The sequence below is a fragment of the Hyalella azteca genome, unplaced genomic scaffold (genome assembly GCF_000764305.2).
Source record: "Hyalella azteca isolate HAZT.00-mixed unplaced genomic scaffold, Hazt_2.0.2 contig12937, whole genome shotgun sequence".
In the NCBI taxonomy this organism is placed as follows: domain Eukaryota; kingdom Metazoa; phylum Arthropoda; class Malacostraca; order Amphipoda; family Hyalellidae; genus Hyalella; species Hyalella azteca.
This window is the reverse complement of record NW_025942877.1, coordinates 25,720-40,524: the sequence shown is the minus strand read 5'-3', so window position 1 is coordinate 40,524 and position 14,805 is coordinate 25,720. Positions and strand designations below refer to the sequence as shown.

The window sequence follows — 14,805 nt, the reverse complement described above, 5'->3', positions numbered from 1 at the left end:
GCGCAACAATGTTTTATTACAAACATAGCCAATTTATTCGCTGCAACATAGCAAAAACAAGCGCCATTTGAAAACTTTATACAGTAATTCATCACATTCTTTTCGTCTTAGGCCGGTTTCATAGAAGCAGTTTTAATTTTTCGTTAATGGTTTGACATGAATTACAGATACGTTAACATATCTCAAATAATTTTGGGGACCTTTGCTAAAAAACGCATGTAAATGTAGGTGTGCTGAAGGCAAAGGAGGTGAATTATTCATGCCATTTCGCGCCACTAGATTCAATTCCGTTTACATATGAACGAGTTGCTCCGAACACAGGGCAAATCGGCCAGATGGTAGAAGTAACCTATGGTGGGATTGAAGAGCATTGCTGCCCTGTCCGTAGCACTTGGCTCGAATTTACGTAGGGCGATGGGTGGCTAGTCGGGATGGTTTCACCACAAATCCATTCCTAAGTTGTTACATTCGGCGTTCGGTCCAGGCCAATCCGAATAGTCTTGGGAGAGGCTGCAAAAATGGCGCGTGTTTACTTCCGTTTTATGTCTTAAGTGAAGGAAAAATAGTAATTTCGACAAATGTTACTACCAGTGGGAGATGAAATGCGTTATTTATTGCTCCAACTGTTTTTAGCGCATTTTCTCATCTATGGGAAAAAGGCGCCATTGTGCTCATCATGCCCGTCCGTCCGTCCGTCTGTTCGTGACTTCACGTTTTCGTCGACGAGAAAATGCGCTCTCTGTCACTCACTGCAGTGAGTACTGAGTTATATTTTTTTCATATCCAGGCAGAGTCCTTGCTTGTTCTCAAATGATATATAGTTATGTTTTAATGTGCTGGGGTCCGTCAGCTTGATTCATCGAAGTGCTGATTCAATAGCAATAATAAAACTCCCGTATGTTTGGTGGTCATCAATCATTTTTCAGTGTTTACCGGTTATGATGGACACAGGTAATGAGTTGAATCAGGGGTGATAATGTGTAAATTCTAAGAGCAGCAATTGAGGAGTGATTAAACAGATTCTTCAAAAAAGCACTTGAGGATTTTTGTTGACCTAGAATAATTCCATCAACAATTTATATTTTGTGTGTCTACAGAATGAAACATTTTTAGCATTATGTAAGACAGGACTGAGGAAAAGACAGCGATAGTAATTTTTAATTAATCAATGAAACTGATAATTTAACGTTGACTTATGTCGTCCATAAAACAACGTTTGAGCTCTCTAGAAGCAGCGATCTTTATATTATGTGCTTCAAGCATAACGGAGTACCATTTTAACTTGATCATGAACAGAGGGATAAATGGAGCTAATAAGTAAATATTAAATACTGTCATATTTTTGTATAAAGCTGGACAAAACTTTGGGAAGCAAGGAAACTAATCAATAGGAATTGAGGTCAAACAAAACAAGATTACAAGCAAGTTTCAAATAGTATTTTCTTTAATGAAAATAACTAAATGGCATTAATGCCATCATCCCTAAGCTTGTTCGGTACTGCCTCCAAAATTTGCGGTAGCGACTCCACTTCACTGGGTGTGAAGAGGCAATGGAGTTGCGCCTTGCTTCCGCGTCTGCCCAACCCGTAAATCCTGGACAATCAAAAACGAAACGGTGATTACAGTGATCATGAAAAAAATGCTCGGACGTTAAAAGGGCTCAATGCGAAAAAAGTCCTTTTTANATGTGTAGTAGCTTGCATGGGAGCACTTCTCGTGACATTCTCTAATGATCAAGTTAGTAAGTTTACTATCTTTTGATAGAAGCAATGGGAACTTTATGGTTTGTTCCAGAGCAGGACGATCGAATTTACTTTTAACTCTAAGCATATCAGAATTATCAACGTAAACGTTCAACTGTAGGACAAGAGTTGGAATATCTTTTAGTTTTTTATCTTTCTTTTCAAAGTAAGTGAAAATATCACGAAAGGGCAACTGCTGATCAAATTTAATCAAGTTTCGTTTAGCTTCAGTCAAAATGCTATCTTGGCCAATTGATGTAAAATGCGGAAATCGCTGCGGATTTTTCTCGCGACATCGTGTCTTCAATCGATCAACAAATAACATCACCTTAGAAAGGACGCCGGCAAGTCTCTGAAATGTAGAGCACTTGGAGAGAAGGATGGGGTAGAAATGATCCTCATCCATACGAGCGTCCGTGCCTGTACATGCGAAAGCATCGACCGCATTCAACTCTGTTGAAGGAACGGCGTTAGGAATGGTCACGGTAAGCAGGTCACCGCGGCTAGCTGTAGCTCTGTTGATTTCCGGCTCTCTGAGGAAATCAGGTCCACTAAGATAATTAGTTTTAATTAGCTGACCATAAGAAACGCTTCGGGTGATGAAATCTGCGGGATTTTCCACTCCTGAAATAAAGGAGAAAGAAATGGGAAATTTTTCACAAAGTTTCGCAATACGATACAACCTATTCATAATGAAAACTGATCGCTTCTGCATTTTATCCATTTTAACATTAAAAGAATTAAGCCACGAAAGCGCAACCAAACTGTCAGTATAGACCTGAAGATTAGTTATCTTAATTGGACAGAGACATGATTCGCTGGTTAGTTCATTGAACAAGTCTATCAAGCATTCGGTAGCAAGGGTAATCCCTTGCACCTCTAAAGAAGGAATACTTTTGTTCTTTAGTTGCTTATTCACCATTCTATTCTTGGCGAAAACAAATGAGCAAGATTTTTGAGTGATATTCAGCACATACACAACAGTGCCAAAAGTTTGTTTACTGCTATCAGCAAAGTCAACAATTAAGACAATATTCATCAGAGCGATTTCCGACAAATCGTGGCAATTTCAAACCTCTGGGGCCGTATTATCAAAACTTCGTAAGTACGCAAAATCGACTTACGAGTGGCGTTGCTACTAGCGGTGGTATTATCAAAACATTTGAGCGGGAAACATTCGCGCGGGAAAAACATTTACGCTTTTAGCTAAGACTTGCGTATGAAAATTTTGATAATGCCAAAATTATGGTGTATATACGTACCATATAACTTTTTTGTCGTAAGTACAAAAAGTGACGAAGTTTTGATAATCCGGCCCCACTGAGCGGCATTTGCTTGTCGAGCGATATTCTTCCAATTCTTTAAGGACGATTCTGGAAGTTTTTCGTCCCATTTCAGCTTCTGATCATTCTGAAGCTCGTGCATATAAAGTCGAGCACGGTTCATTATTGGCCCGTTAAAATTGAATACGTCGTATTGAGAGGCAATTGAGCTCAAAATTTCACGCTTTGTCGAGGCAGTTGGGTTAAGACGGATGTCTCTAGTGCAGAGGTCATCTGACTGACGATCCCATCGCAATCCCAACAATTTGACCACAGACGCAGTTTGGCCAACATTTTCGTTACTATCAATTTGAGCTTGAAGATCCTGGTTATTCGAAATAAATTGCTGCAGACCGAAATGGTATGGTTCAAATATAGACGCAAGTTGATGGTAGGCCCACTTAAGGTTAGCTAGGTTATTGAAAGCAACCGCACAATTATCCATGTAAGACAACTGATAAATAAGCTTTTTGAGATCGCGCAACTTAGGCGAGTTTTTCTGCGAGTCTAACACAAGAATTTTATAAAGAGCAAGCATCAACAGAGTTGGTGAACACCTGAGCCCAAATGGGATGGCTTGTGGCTCATACAGATAAAACTAAGTTGATGCTCTTTACTCCCAGACCCGTTTCCTTTCTACGTGACATCACCTTCAATGGTGAAGGTTTTAGAATGGGTCGATGATTTTAAATATCTTGGTTTGATAATCGATTATAAGTTTTCCTTCAATAAACACATTTATAACTACGTCTGTCAGGGGCTGAGTAAAGCCCACGGAGTCCTGCGTGCTCCATCTAGTGTTTTACCTATTCCATCATTATATAAGAACGCTTTTTTACTCATTGTCCTTATCTAAACTATCAAACACGTTGCTAATCTGGGGTGGGGTACCTTTTAATTCAAAGAAACAGGTCATCACCTTAATTAATAAACCATTGCGTACAATATTTCGGGTTAGGTATGATGAAAACCATATCCCATTGACTCGTACTAGTGTGTTATATAAACAGTCGAAAATTCTAAAACTTGACGATATGTACAAATTTCAGCTTTTAAAATTCATGAATAGGGCACTTTTCCATGATGAACGTCTTTTTAATTCTGCATTCGCCTCTCTTGTTCCTCAACATTCCCATGACACCAGGGGCATGCGTTTTAACTTACCCCCAGTTCGGTTAGAAATGGAAAGAAACGGTACTGTTTTTAATTGTGTAAAATATTTTAATAAATTGCCTGATGAGTTTAAAATAGATTGTTCAAAATTCATTTTAAAGACCAAATTCCGCGATTTTATTCTTACCCAGTATTAATTTGACTTCGATTATCATGTAAGATTTTATTAATTGCCTTTCTTAATAAGATCTTTGATAAATATTATGGTGTAAGTCAACATTGTTTTGACTTTTCGTCTTAGTTGTATCTGTCTTTTAGGCATTAGGTTGTTATTGGCTTTGTTATATTCATTTTTAGTTGCCAAGTTGCTTGTTCTCATATCAGTTTTATTAAGGGTTAGTTTATAAGGATCTTTTTACTATGGGCACTTTCTGTTCCCTATTGACTTATCTCAGTATCATTATGTTATTGTTCTATTGAGAGTAATTTCGCCTATATCGCCTGTGAAGCTTTTTAGCTTATATAGGCATTCACAAGGAAGCAATTTGTATTTTTTTGTTCTAATTTTTTGGTCTCTTGTTATGTATATTTTTGTGTGCTCCTCTGTGAATAAAGAATAAAGATTAGTTATTTGAGTCAAATGACGCTGGAAATTCTCATTCGAACAATTCCAAAAGAAGTAACGCTGTACCTCATTAATATCTATGTTCAGTTTCTGAACATTTTCAGTCAAAACGCTCATCTTAGCGACGTATTCAAAAGTATCTGCGTTAGGAGACAATTTCAATTCAGACAACTGTTTAACAGTGTTAAAAATTTGAATATCTGGACTAGAAAGTGCTGTTATGAGTAAATCCTTAGCATGGGAATAACCCTGCTTGGTTGCCTCTAAAGAGTTTACTAAAATAAGAGCGCGTCCGCTAATTTGCTGTTTGAGTAATAGCCATTTATCGTAATCAGGATATGAATGATTTGAAATGATCTCCTCAAACTCGGCAGAAAACTTGACTAGGTCTTCATTTTCGGCGCTTCTAAATTTAGGCAAAGGTGCGGTCGGGCTCTTTACTACGCGCATCGTCAACGGAAAAATTTGACCGGCTCTGCGGCGCATCGTGCAGTAAAGAATTGCATTCGCGTAATTTCACTGCATACTCCTCACAAGCTGCAAGATCGCTTTCGAACCACGATTCGTCACCATCTGACCAAAGAAGATTCTGAATTTGAGCATCAAGATCATTAAGCTTTAATTTATGTTCTGACAGAGCAGACAAAATTTCACTCTTCTCCAAAGGAGATAGAGCGTGAAAATTGTGTCGAGCATCGCGCTTCTCCGTCACTAATTTACGGATATACTTCCGCATATTACTCAACTTATTGAGCTCAGACATGGTGAATCAATTCAAAAATTAGCACGAGAATATATAAAATACAAAATGGTTATCAAAAGATACAATGCAATACAAATGGAGAAATTAAGGAAGCCCGCCCGAAACTCTGGTCAGGAAAATGAACGCAATCGTGAACAGAGGCAGCAGCACCGAACAATTCACACACTTAATCCCGCTGAGGATGCCATGGACAAAACTTTGGGAAGCGAGAAACTAATCAAAAGGAATTGAGGTCAAACAAAACACGATTACAAGCAAGGTTTAAATAATCTTTTCTTTAATGAAAAAGAACTAAAAGGCATTAATGCCATCATCCCTAAACTTGTTCGGTACTGCCTCCAAAATTTGCGGTAGCGACTCCACTTCACTGCGTGTGAAGAGGCAATGGAGTTGCGCCTTGCTTCCGCGTCTGCCCAACCCGTAAATCCTGAACAATCAAAAACGAAACGGTGATTACAGAGATCATGGAAAAAAATGCTCGGACGTTAAAAGGGCTCAATGCGAAAAGGGTCCTTTTCCAGGCAAGGTGAGAAAAGGCTACGAATCGTAGCAAAAAGATTTTCCGAGTCATTAAAAAGGGTTTACCACACGTTCGTACAAGTTTTAAGGTTATTATTGTAATAATGTTAGTAATTCATTAAATGTTTAATGGAAAAGATGCAAAACTGATAATTACGGGCTTATATTTTGTTCGGGTCATAAGTGAAAGGGAACAGGATTTAGCACCTCATCACCGCCTACTCCGTGCCTACTAAAGTGGGTGACGTACCTGAAGTACTAAAAAATCCCTCGGTGAACGTCGGTGCGTAACTGGTCCAGCGGCTGGTACACACCCGCGCAGATGTTGCCGGGGCCAAAAAACGTAGTCGTAGTCAACGTGGTAACCAGAAGTACCGGATGAGGTCATCGTAGTGCTGACAACACCAAATCCAGCACGTGCCCAATGCTCACATCCAAATCCCAACCGTATTCGGGCGAGGCTTCCAAATTAAGCTTTTACTCCATGAATGCTAGAACAGGTTCGAGGCTGTACATCTCGGTCGCGTATCAATGAAGATCCCACATGGAAATAGGAACTGACGTGACGTTACAGTTGCACCATGGGAGTTACGCTGATTGAGTCAAGAGTCGAACTGCTGAAGATTCTCAAGCAGGGGTGAAGTGAAGCAGCACGGACGATATTAGTTTCACCTCAAATGTACACGTTAAAACTGCATGACGCGTCACCCCAAGTAAAGCACAGAGTAAGTAGTAATGAGGCTATAACCCGAAAAGCTTTAACTACTCAAAATTATCGAAAAACAAATCTTAGTTTTGTGTTTATGGGTAGCTAAGAGCTCGGTGTGACTCGTTCAGGCAAACCCTTGTCACACCTTCAGGACACACTTGTCACATTTTAATGACACACATGTCATACTCACAGAACACATTAGTCATATACTCAGAACACTTTAGTCATACACTCATGACACACTTGTCATACTCTCAGGACACACTTGTCACACTCTCATGATGCTAAGAAGTCGGAAAGGAGATCCTGATCAGAAGTTGATTTTCATTGTGGGGCCAAGCAGACCCGAATTAACTCCAAGCCGAATATTGCGACTCTAGGTCAGACGCCAGAAACATTAGCCGATTTTTGTTAAGGAAGAGTGCAATTCAGATCTAGTGAACTCGATGACATTCGTAGCAAGAGATCCAGTAACGAGAGTTGCCATCAGTTTACAAAAACACTACGCCACAGTAACTTGCACGACGCCACAGCAACATGAACAACGCCACAGCAACATGGACGACGCCACAGTATTTACCTCCTAATTATTATTGTATTTACCCTCCCACTTATTATTGTATTTACCCTCCAACTTACTATTGTATTTACCCTCCTACTTACTATTGTTTTTACCCTCCTACTTACTATTGTATTTACCCTCCTATTTACTATTGTATTTACCCTCCTACTTACTATTATATTTACCCTCCTACTTACTATTGTATCTACTCTCCTACTTACTATTGTATTTACCCTCCTACTTACTATTGTATTTACCCTCCAACTTACTATTGTATTTACCCTCCTACTTACTATTGTTACTCTCCTACTTACTATTGTATTTACCCTCCTACTTACTATTGTATTTACCCACCTATTTACTATTATATTTGTCCTCCTACTTACTATTGTATTTACCCTCCTACTAACCATTGTATTTACCCTCCTACTTACTATAGTATTCACCCTCCTACTTACTACTGTATTTTCCCTCCTACTTACTATTGTATTTACCCTCCTGCTTACTATTGTATTTACCCTCCTGCTTACTATTGTACTTACCCTCCTAGTTATTACTGTAATTACCCTCCTACTTACTATTGCATTTACCCTCCTACTTACTATTGTATTTACCCTCCTACTTCCTATTATATTTGTCCTCCTACTTACTACTGTTTTTCCCCCCTACTTACTATTGTATTTACCCTCCTGCTTACTATTGTATTTACCCTCCTACTTACTATTGTATTTACCCTCCTACTTACTATTATATTTGTCATCCTACTTACTACTGTATTTTCCCCCTACTTACTATTGTATTTACCCTCCTGCTTACTATTGTATTTACCCTCCTGCTTACTATTGTATTTACCCTCCTACTTACTATTGTATTTACCCTCCTACTTACTATTATATTTGTCATCCTACTTACTACTGTATTTTCCCCCTACTTACTATTGTATTTACCCTCCTGCTTACTATTGTATTTATCCTCCTACTTACTATTGTACTTACCCTCCTAGTTAATATTGTATTTACCTACTACTTACCATTGTATTTTCCTCCTACTTCTATTGTATTTTTACTCCTACTTATTATTGTACAGGTACAAACAATAAACCAAAACATTTCACAAGCTGCAGACGACGTACAGGCTAAACTCCCCAATGAATCCCCACACATTTGTAATCCCCCAGGCTGCTGGAGGTGCTGCTGTACGTGGTGGCGGCCCTCAGCAGGGACAGCCCCCGCCACCTCACGCGGCGGTGGGGGGAGCTGAAGGAGGCCCTGCTGGACGCCGGCATCACCGCCGCCCGCAATGTGGAGGCCTGCGACGCGGAGATAATGGCAGAGCTCGTCGGGGGCGGGGAGACGTGGCGCGTCAGGAACGGTGGGTGACGTGTTGGATATGATGGGTGACGTGTTGAGTGTGATGGTGACGTGTTGGGTGTGATGGGTGACGTGTTGGATGTGATGGGTGACGTGTTGGGTGTGATGGTGACGTGTTGGGTGTGATGGGTGACGTGTTGGATGTGATTGGTAACGTGTTGGGGTGATGGGTGACGTGTTGGGTGTGATGGGTGACGTGTTGGATGTGATGGTGACGTGTTGGGTGTGATGGTGACGTGTTGGGGTGATGGGTGACGTGTTGGGTGTGATGGCAGACGTGTTGGATGTGATGGGTGACGTGTTGGGTGTGATGGGTGACGTGTTGGATGTGATGGGTGATGTGTTGGGTGTGATGGTGACGTGTCTGAGCGTGATGGGTGACGTGTTATGTGTGATGGGTGACGTGTTGGGTGTGATGGGTGACGTGTTGGGTGTGATGGGTGACATGTTGGGTGTGATGGGTGACGTATTGGGTGTGATGGGTGTCGTGTTTCGTGTGATGGTTGACCATTTGGTGTAATGGGTGACGTGTTGGGTGTGATGGCTGACTTCTTGAGTGTGATGGGTGACGTGTTGGGTGTGATGGGTGACGTAATGAGTGTGATGGGTGACGTGTTGGATGCGATGGGTGACGTGTTGGTTGTGATGGGTGCCGTGTTGGGTGATCGTCGCGGGTGAAAGCCTGGCGAAGTTCTAACCAAATGAAAACTAAGTAAGGGTATACTACTATTATATTAATACCCTATATTATACTACTAAGTATAATATAGGGTATTAATTATGTTTAATTTTATTATGTTAAATAATATACATATAATATTATTTTTCTTGCAATTAGTTTTATAAATGTGATATAATATGTAATATAATATAATATAACATAATATAATGCAATATAATAATAAAATATTACAATCCTAAATGATTATATTGAATTAATATATAAATGATAAGATAATGGCGCTCTGTCATTGGTCGCCATTTGTGGGGCAATGATAGCGGCACACAAGATGGCGGCTGCTGTCATGCCACATGCCACATGCCACGCAGGATATTCACTGCCGCACTCCCACAGGGATGAGTATGTTCGCCTCCACATCAGGCGCCTTATGCCCCCGGGGGGACCAGCGGTGCCCAGTGACGCCGAACTGCAGGACGCGTATCATGGATACCTGCGCCGCCGAGGACAATAACGTGTGTTTTGTGTGGGATTAATGAGGCTGTATGTGTGTTTTGTGTGGGATTAATGAGGCTGTATGTGTGTTTTGTGTGGGATTAATGAGGCTGTGTGTGTGTGTTTTGTGTGGGATTAATGAGGCTGTGTGTGTATTTTGTGTGGGATTAATGAGGCTGTATGTGTGTTTTGTGTGGGATTAATGAGGCTGTGTGTGTGTTTTGTGTGGGATTAATGAGATTGGATGTGCGTTTTGTGTGGGATTACGAAGACTGTGTGTGTGTTTTCCGTGTGAATAGTGAGATTTGTGTGTTTTGTGTGGGATTAATGGAACTATATAGGTATGTGCTTTGTATGACGCAAGGATGTCCCTCGCTTTACTGTCATTAATATATAACCTAACTAACTCCCTATAGCCAGTCAATCTGCAGTTCGATATCATTTTATTTAATTAGTGTTTATGCGATTCTATTTTTACCGTAATTAGTTTGATATTTTGTTGAACGAGTTTTAATCTATGAACAAAATTCTTGTTTTATTACAGAGCAGAGCAGAGTCACTCTCGTCGCTTGTGACGATATATGGAATGATGGTGATGGCGATGGTGATGGTGATGGCGATGGTGAAGGTGATGGTGATGGCCGTGTCTGCACTTCAGAATGGATTTGACAACTCCTGGGTTCGTTCTTCTATGAATTAGATTACGTTTAGCGGAATATCCGAGAGTGTTAATTTGAAACTGATTGCTGCAGTTAGGTTTACGGTGTGCGATTATCAGAGAAAATTTTGCTCTTCGACGCAAGGGTCGCAGTCTTTTGGCCCGTACGCCTATCCTAAAAATTGTTGTGAAGTAGCAGGAAAAGTCTTGCGAAAACGTTATGGAGATGAATATTAATCAAGAATTACATAATTATGTTGATATAAATCTTTTGTAATATGTATTAAGTATGAAATTGTTATTCCTGAGCCTGTAAAACTGTTAGAAGTGTTAATTAATTGATGCAGAGATCAAGAAATGGATAGAAAGGAATTGTCCAGAAATGAACCCGTCAGCGGGCATCGCCTGTGGGGATCGTTCAAAATTGTGATGTTTCTTTGCGTTTGACCGTCGATTTTTGGAAAGTCAATCATTTTCTCAAAACAGACAAGTTTTCCAATGCCAAATGCTGAAAGTGTGGTTAATTAGACTCAAAACTGAGCTAAGTGCATTGAAAAGCTAGGCTTAACTTAAGCATTTCCATAAATGCCTTGGACTGATCAATTAATTAAGTACGAGTATACTACTTTGGTAATTATAATGTTCAGTACGAATTCAATATTCCCTTTGTTAGAAAATGTATGGACTTATTTGCAATACTTATGATTATTTGATCTTGATTTACTGATTTATATTTTTGTCTTGATGTGTTGTAACATTCATTTATTAGCGTTACGTTGTTATCCCTGTAGTTATAAGAGCGTAGTGAGCCTCTTGTTGCTCACGTCTTCAGCCAGGGCGTTTCTCGCCACCAAAATTACATGCGGGATTAATTAGACTTTCTGTTATGTGTGGGATTTACTAGACCGTATTTGCGTTATGTATGGCATTAATTACTCTAATAAACACGTGATTAAATTTGCCACGCTCGTTTCATTCGCCATAGTCGCCAGGGACTCGGCGCCTGAATCGTGCTAGGTACCATGAGATGAGATTGGACAAAACTTTGAGGAACGAGCTGATAAATGAAGATATAGGCAAGCAAAACAAGAATGGACTGGAGGCTAAAGAAATCTTTTCTTTATTTAAAAAGTTTCAAGATGGTATAAATAGCCATCAATTCCACGAGATAGTTAGTTTGGTGCTGCCTAATTTTGGTAGCGGCTCCTCTTCAATAAGCGTTATTAAACAATAACACAGAACAACTTAATCCTACAATCAGCCTGCTAGTATTTGCCTAGTATTCGCCTAGTCTTTGCCTCGCTATCAATTGCTGCGAGGCGTCGCACTTTAATCGTGGAAGAAACTTCAGCAGGCTGAGCGTCTTTAATGTCACTCGATTCTTCCTGATCTAAAGAAAGCAATGGAATAATTTTAGTTACCGACGGTACGGTGTTTGCGGAATCCCTGTGCGGTAAGCAAGGCAAATCTCTCATAATCTGCCTTACGTCTCCCTTAAGCATGATACCATGGGGAGTCCGAGAGAAAAGCGAGGACCCTTCTGCCCCAAACACCACCTCAGACTCAGGCAAGCAATGTCCGCTCTTGGTTCCAAGAATAAACTGAACATTTGTTATACAATCGTTCCCTGAGAGGAGAAAGTCATCAGCTAGCAAGTATCCCCGCTTGACAAATGAGTAAGCTATCTGGGATAAACAAGGCAAATTCAATGAAACATTAATTACAGGGAGGCACAAAGCCTCAAGAACACATTCCTTGGTTCCAAAACCAATTTTCACTTCGACCAATCTGGTTGAATAGTCGCGAGAGCTGTTTATCCCATTCACCGTCAATGGAACCTCTTCCTTGACGATTCTTAGTTTCAGTTGATCGGCAAGATCAGTAGTTATAAAGTTCGATTGGCAGCCGCTATCTTTCAGACCACGAATCTCTCGTTTGCCCTGAACAAGACACGTGAATGTTGGCAAAATTGATTCGCTATCCACGCTACTCTGAAAAGCATTCGTGCTGGCTGTACTGACACTACTGGAGGCTTTAGCGTCCTTGTCTTTCAACCCTCGAGTTGAAGGGAGTTTAGGCGTGACATCAGGCGTTTCCTTTACATTAGAATTGTTACATGTGCTGCAAAGAAAATTGAAATGCCAACCCAAGCAGTGTCTGCACTTCTGATTAAATCTATACTTGCAGAATTCTGAGGTGTGACCCAAATCAGCGCATTTGATACAAGCATTCAGTCGTCTGAGTTCGATCAGCTTAGCATCAGCCGTTGGGAACCTAGAACATTTATATATGGGATGCGAAACTTCAACATTTGAATCGTGAAAACATAAAGAACAAGCCCTGTAACCGTTAGAATTATTTTCGTCACCTTCAACATTCACGGCCAGGCTGGTTGGGCTGTAGGAATCGCCTCCTGAAGGACTGGATTTACAATGAGCTCTGGATAATTTCTGAGCAGCAATATACCTCTCCGAGGCTTCAAAGAATTTATCATTAATCTCCTGTAAGGAAGGTCGGGTATGATTAGTTATTTGAGTCAAATGACACTGGAAATTCTCATTCAAACCATTCCAAAAGAAGTAACGCAGAATCTCATTAATATCTATGTTCAGTTTCTGAACATTTTCAGTCAAAACGCGCATCTTGGCGATGTATTCAAAGGGATCTGCGCTATGAGATAATGTCAATTCGGACAACTGTTTAACAGTGTTAAAAATTTGAATATCTGGACTAGCAAGTGCCGTCATGAGTAAATCCTTCGCATGGGAATAACCCTGCTTCGTTGCTTCTAAAGAGTTTACCAAAATAAGAGCGCGTCCGCTAATTTGCTGTTTGAGTAATAGCAATTTATCATAGTCAGGATATGAATGCTTTGAAATGGTCTCTTCAAACTCGGCAAAAAACTTGACTAGGTCTTCATTTTCGGCGCTTCTAAATTTAGGCAAAGGTGCGGTCGGGCTCTTTAACAGACTACGCGCAGCGTCAACGGAAAAATTAGACCGGCTCTGCGGCGCATCGTGCANTAAGATGCCGGGGTCAAGGTAGTGGTCGCATCCAAAACGTCAGGTGTACCATCGAGGTAAGTCGTAGCGCAGACGACATCCACTTCAGCACGTGCCCACGCATGCGTCCAAAGTCCCGACCGAGCTCAAGCTAAGCTTCCATGGGTTGCTTTAATCCATAGTTTCCAAGGTGAACAGGAGCCAAAGATTCTTGAAAAGGTTAGTCCACACCATCTGACTTGAAGCGTAGACAGGAGAGTTTCAAAATGAATCTGGCCCAAAACAGCACCTTAGGAGTTGCTGCTGTGAGGTCAGGCAACGAACTGGCACAAATTCTTCAGAGAAAGTGAAGTTAAGTATTGGGCGAGATGTTAGTTTCAAGTGGAATGTGCACATTAAAACTACTTCAAACGTCACCCAAATCATTTGTGGCACAGAGCAGGTGAGGATGGAAAATTTATGCCCGAAATTTATCAAACATTAAATTAATGAAAACTAAATCATAGTTTTTTGATCAGAGATGGTCACGGTCGTGATGGTGCCGAGTCCCGACCACGACACGTGCCGCCGTTTGTATTATTAGAAATCAAACAAAATAAATTATCAACATAACATTCATAATAAGAAAAAGATTTTCTTCCGTCAAACAAAATTACTAATTAACAATAATTTGTGTTCTGCTACCTTGGAAGAAAAGCAAAGCGTTGTTACCCATTGTGTTCCTCATGGAATTTAAATAATAATTTGCTTGACAGTGCGACTTCCCTGCAATGAAGCGAAAAACTAAATTTAAGAAAGTTTGTGAAAGTATTTAATAGGATTAAGATGATAGTCTTCAGAGTTGAAGGATATTTTTGTGCTTGTATTGAAGTTGTACATACCAAATTACATAATATCTGATGGTCTAACTTTTGTCCCGGCTCTAAAATCTGAAGAAAGAGGTTTTCACATCCATTGCGTTTAATAAATTTTATAAAAATATTTAAAATATTTAAAATATTCAAAAGTTCACACGTTGCAAGATAAATTTTTACTTTCGTCTGTCATTCGACCGAAAATAGAAAATTTAAACTTGATCGTAGAAAACGAATTCTGTAGGAAAAGTTCGTCCGTACAAGACAGGCGACCTGCGCCCCCAGCCTGCGTCACACCAGACAGGCGACCTGCGCCCCCAGCCTGCGTCGCACCAGACAGGCGACCTGCGCCCCCAGCCTGCGTCGCACCAGACAGGCGACCTGCGCCC

At 40.5% G+C, this 14,805-nt stretch overlaps 1 protein-coding gene across 1 annotated transcript; it reads left to right on the top strand.

Annotated features, from left to right (window-relative positions):
• The first annotated feature begins 6,665 nt into the window (after positions 1–6,665).
• LOC125178804 lies at positions 6,666–11,490 on the top strand. Its single transcript, XM_047883460.1, has 4 exons — positions 6,666–6,721; positions 8,536–8,729; positions 9,804–9,922; positions 10,447–11,490. The coding sequence occupies exons 1-4, from the start codon at positions 6,666–6,668 to the stop codon at positions 10,600–10,602; spliced, it is 525 nt and encodes a 174-aa protein (XP_047739416.1). The 3' UTR covers positions 10,603–11,490.
• Positions 11,491–14,805: the final 3,315 nt, after the last annotated feature.

Bases quoted from the DNA above. Each gene is read 5' to 3' on its own strand.
- LOC125178804 (XM_047883460.1), top strand. From the start codon at position 6,666: ATGGGAGTTACGCTGATTGAGTCAAGAGTCGAACTGCTGAAGATTCTC. The intron at 8,730-9,803 runs GTGGGTGACGTG...GCACTCCCACAG, and splicing joins GACGTGGCGCGTCAGGAACG to GGATGAGTATGTTCGCCTCC. The intron at 9,923-10,446 runs GTGTGTTTTGTG...GTTTTATTACAG, and splicing joins GCGCCGCCGAGGACAATAAC to AGCAGAGCAGAGTCACTCTC.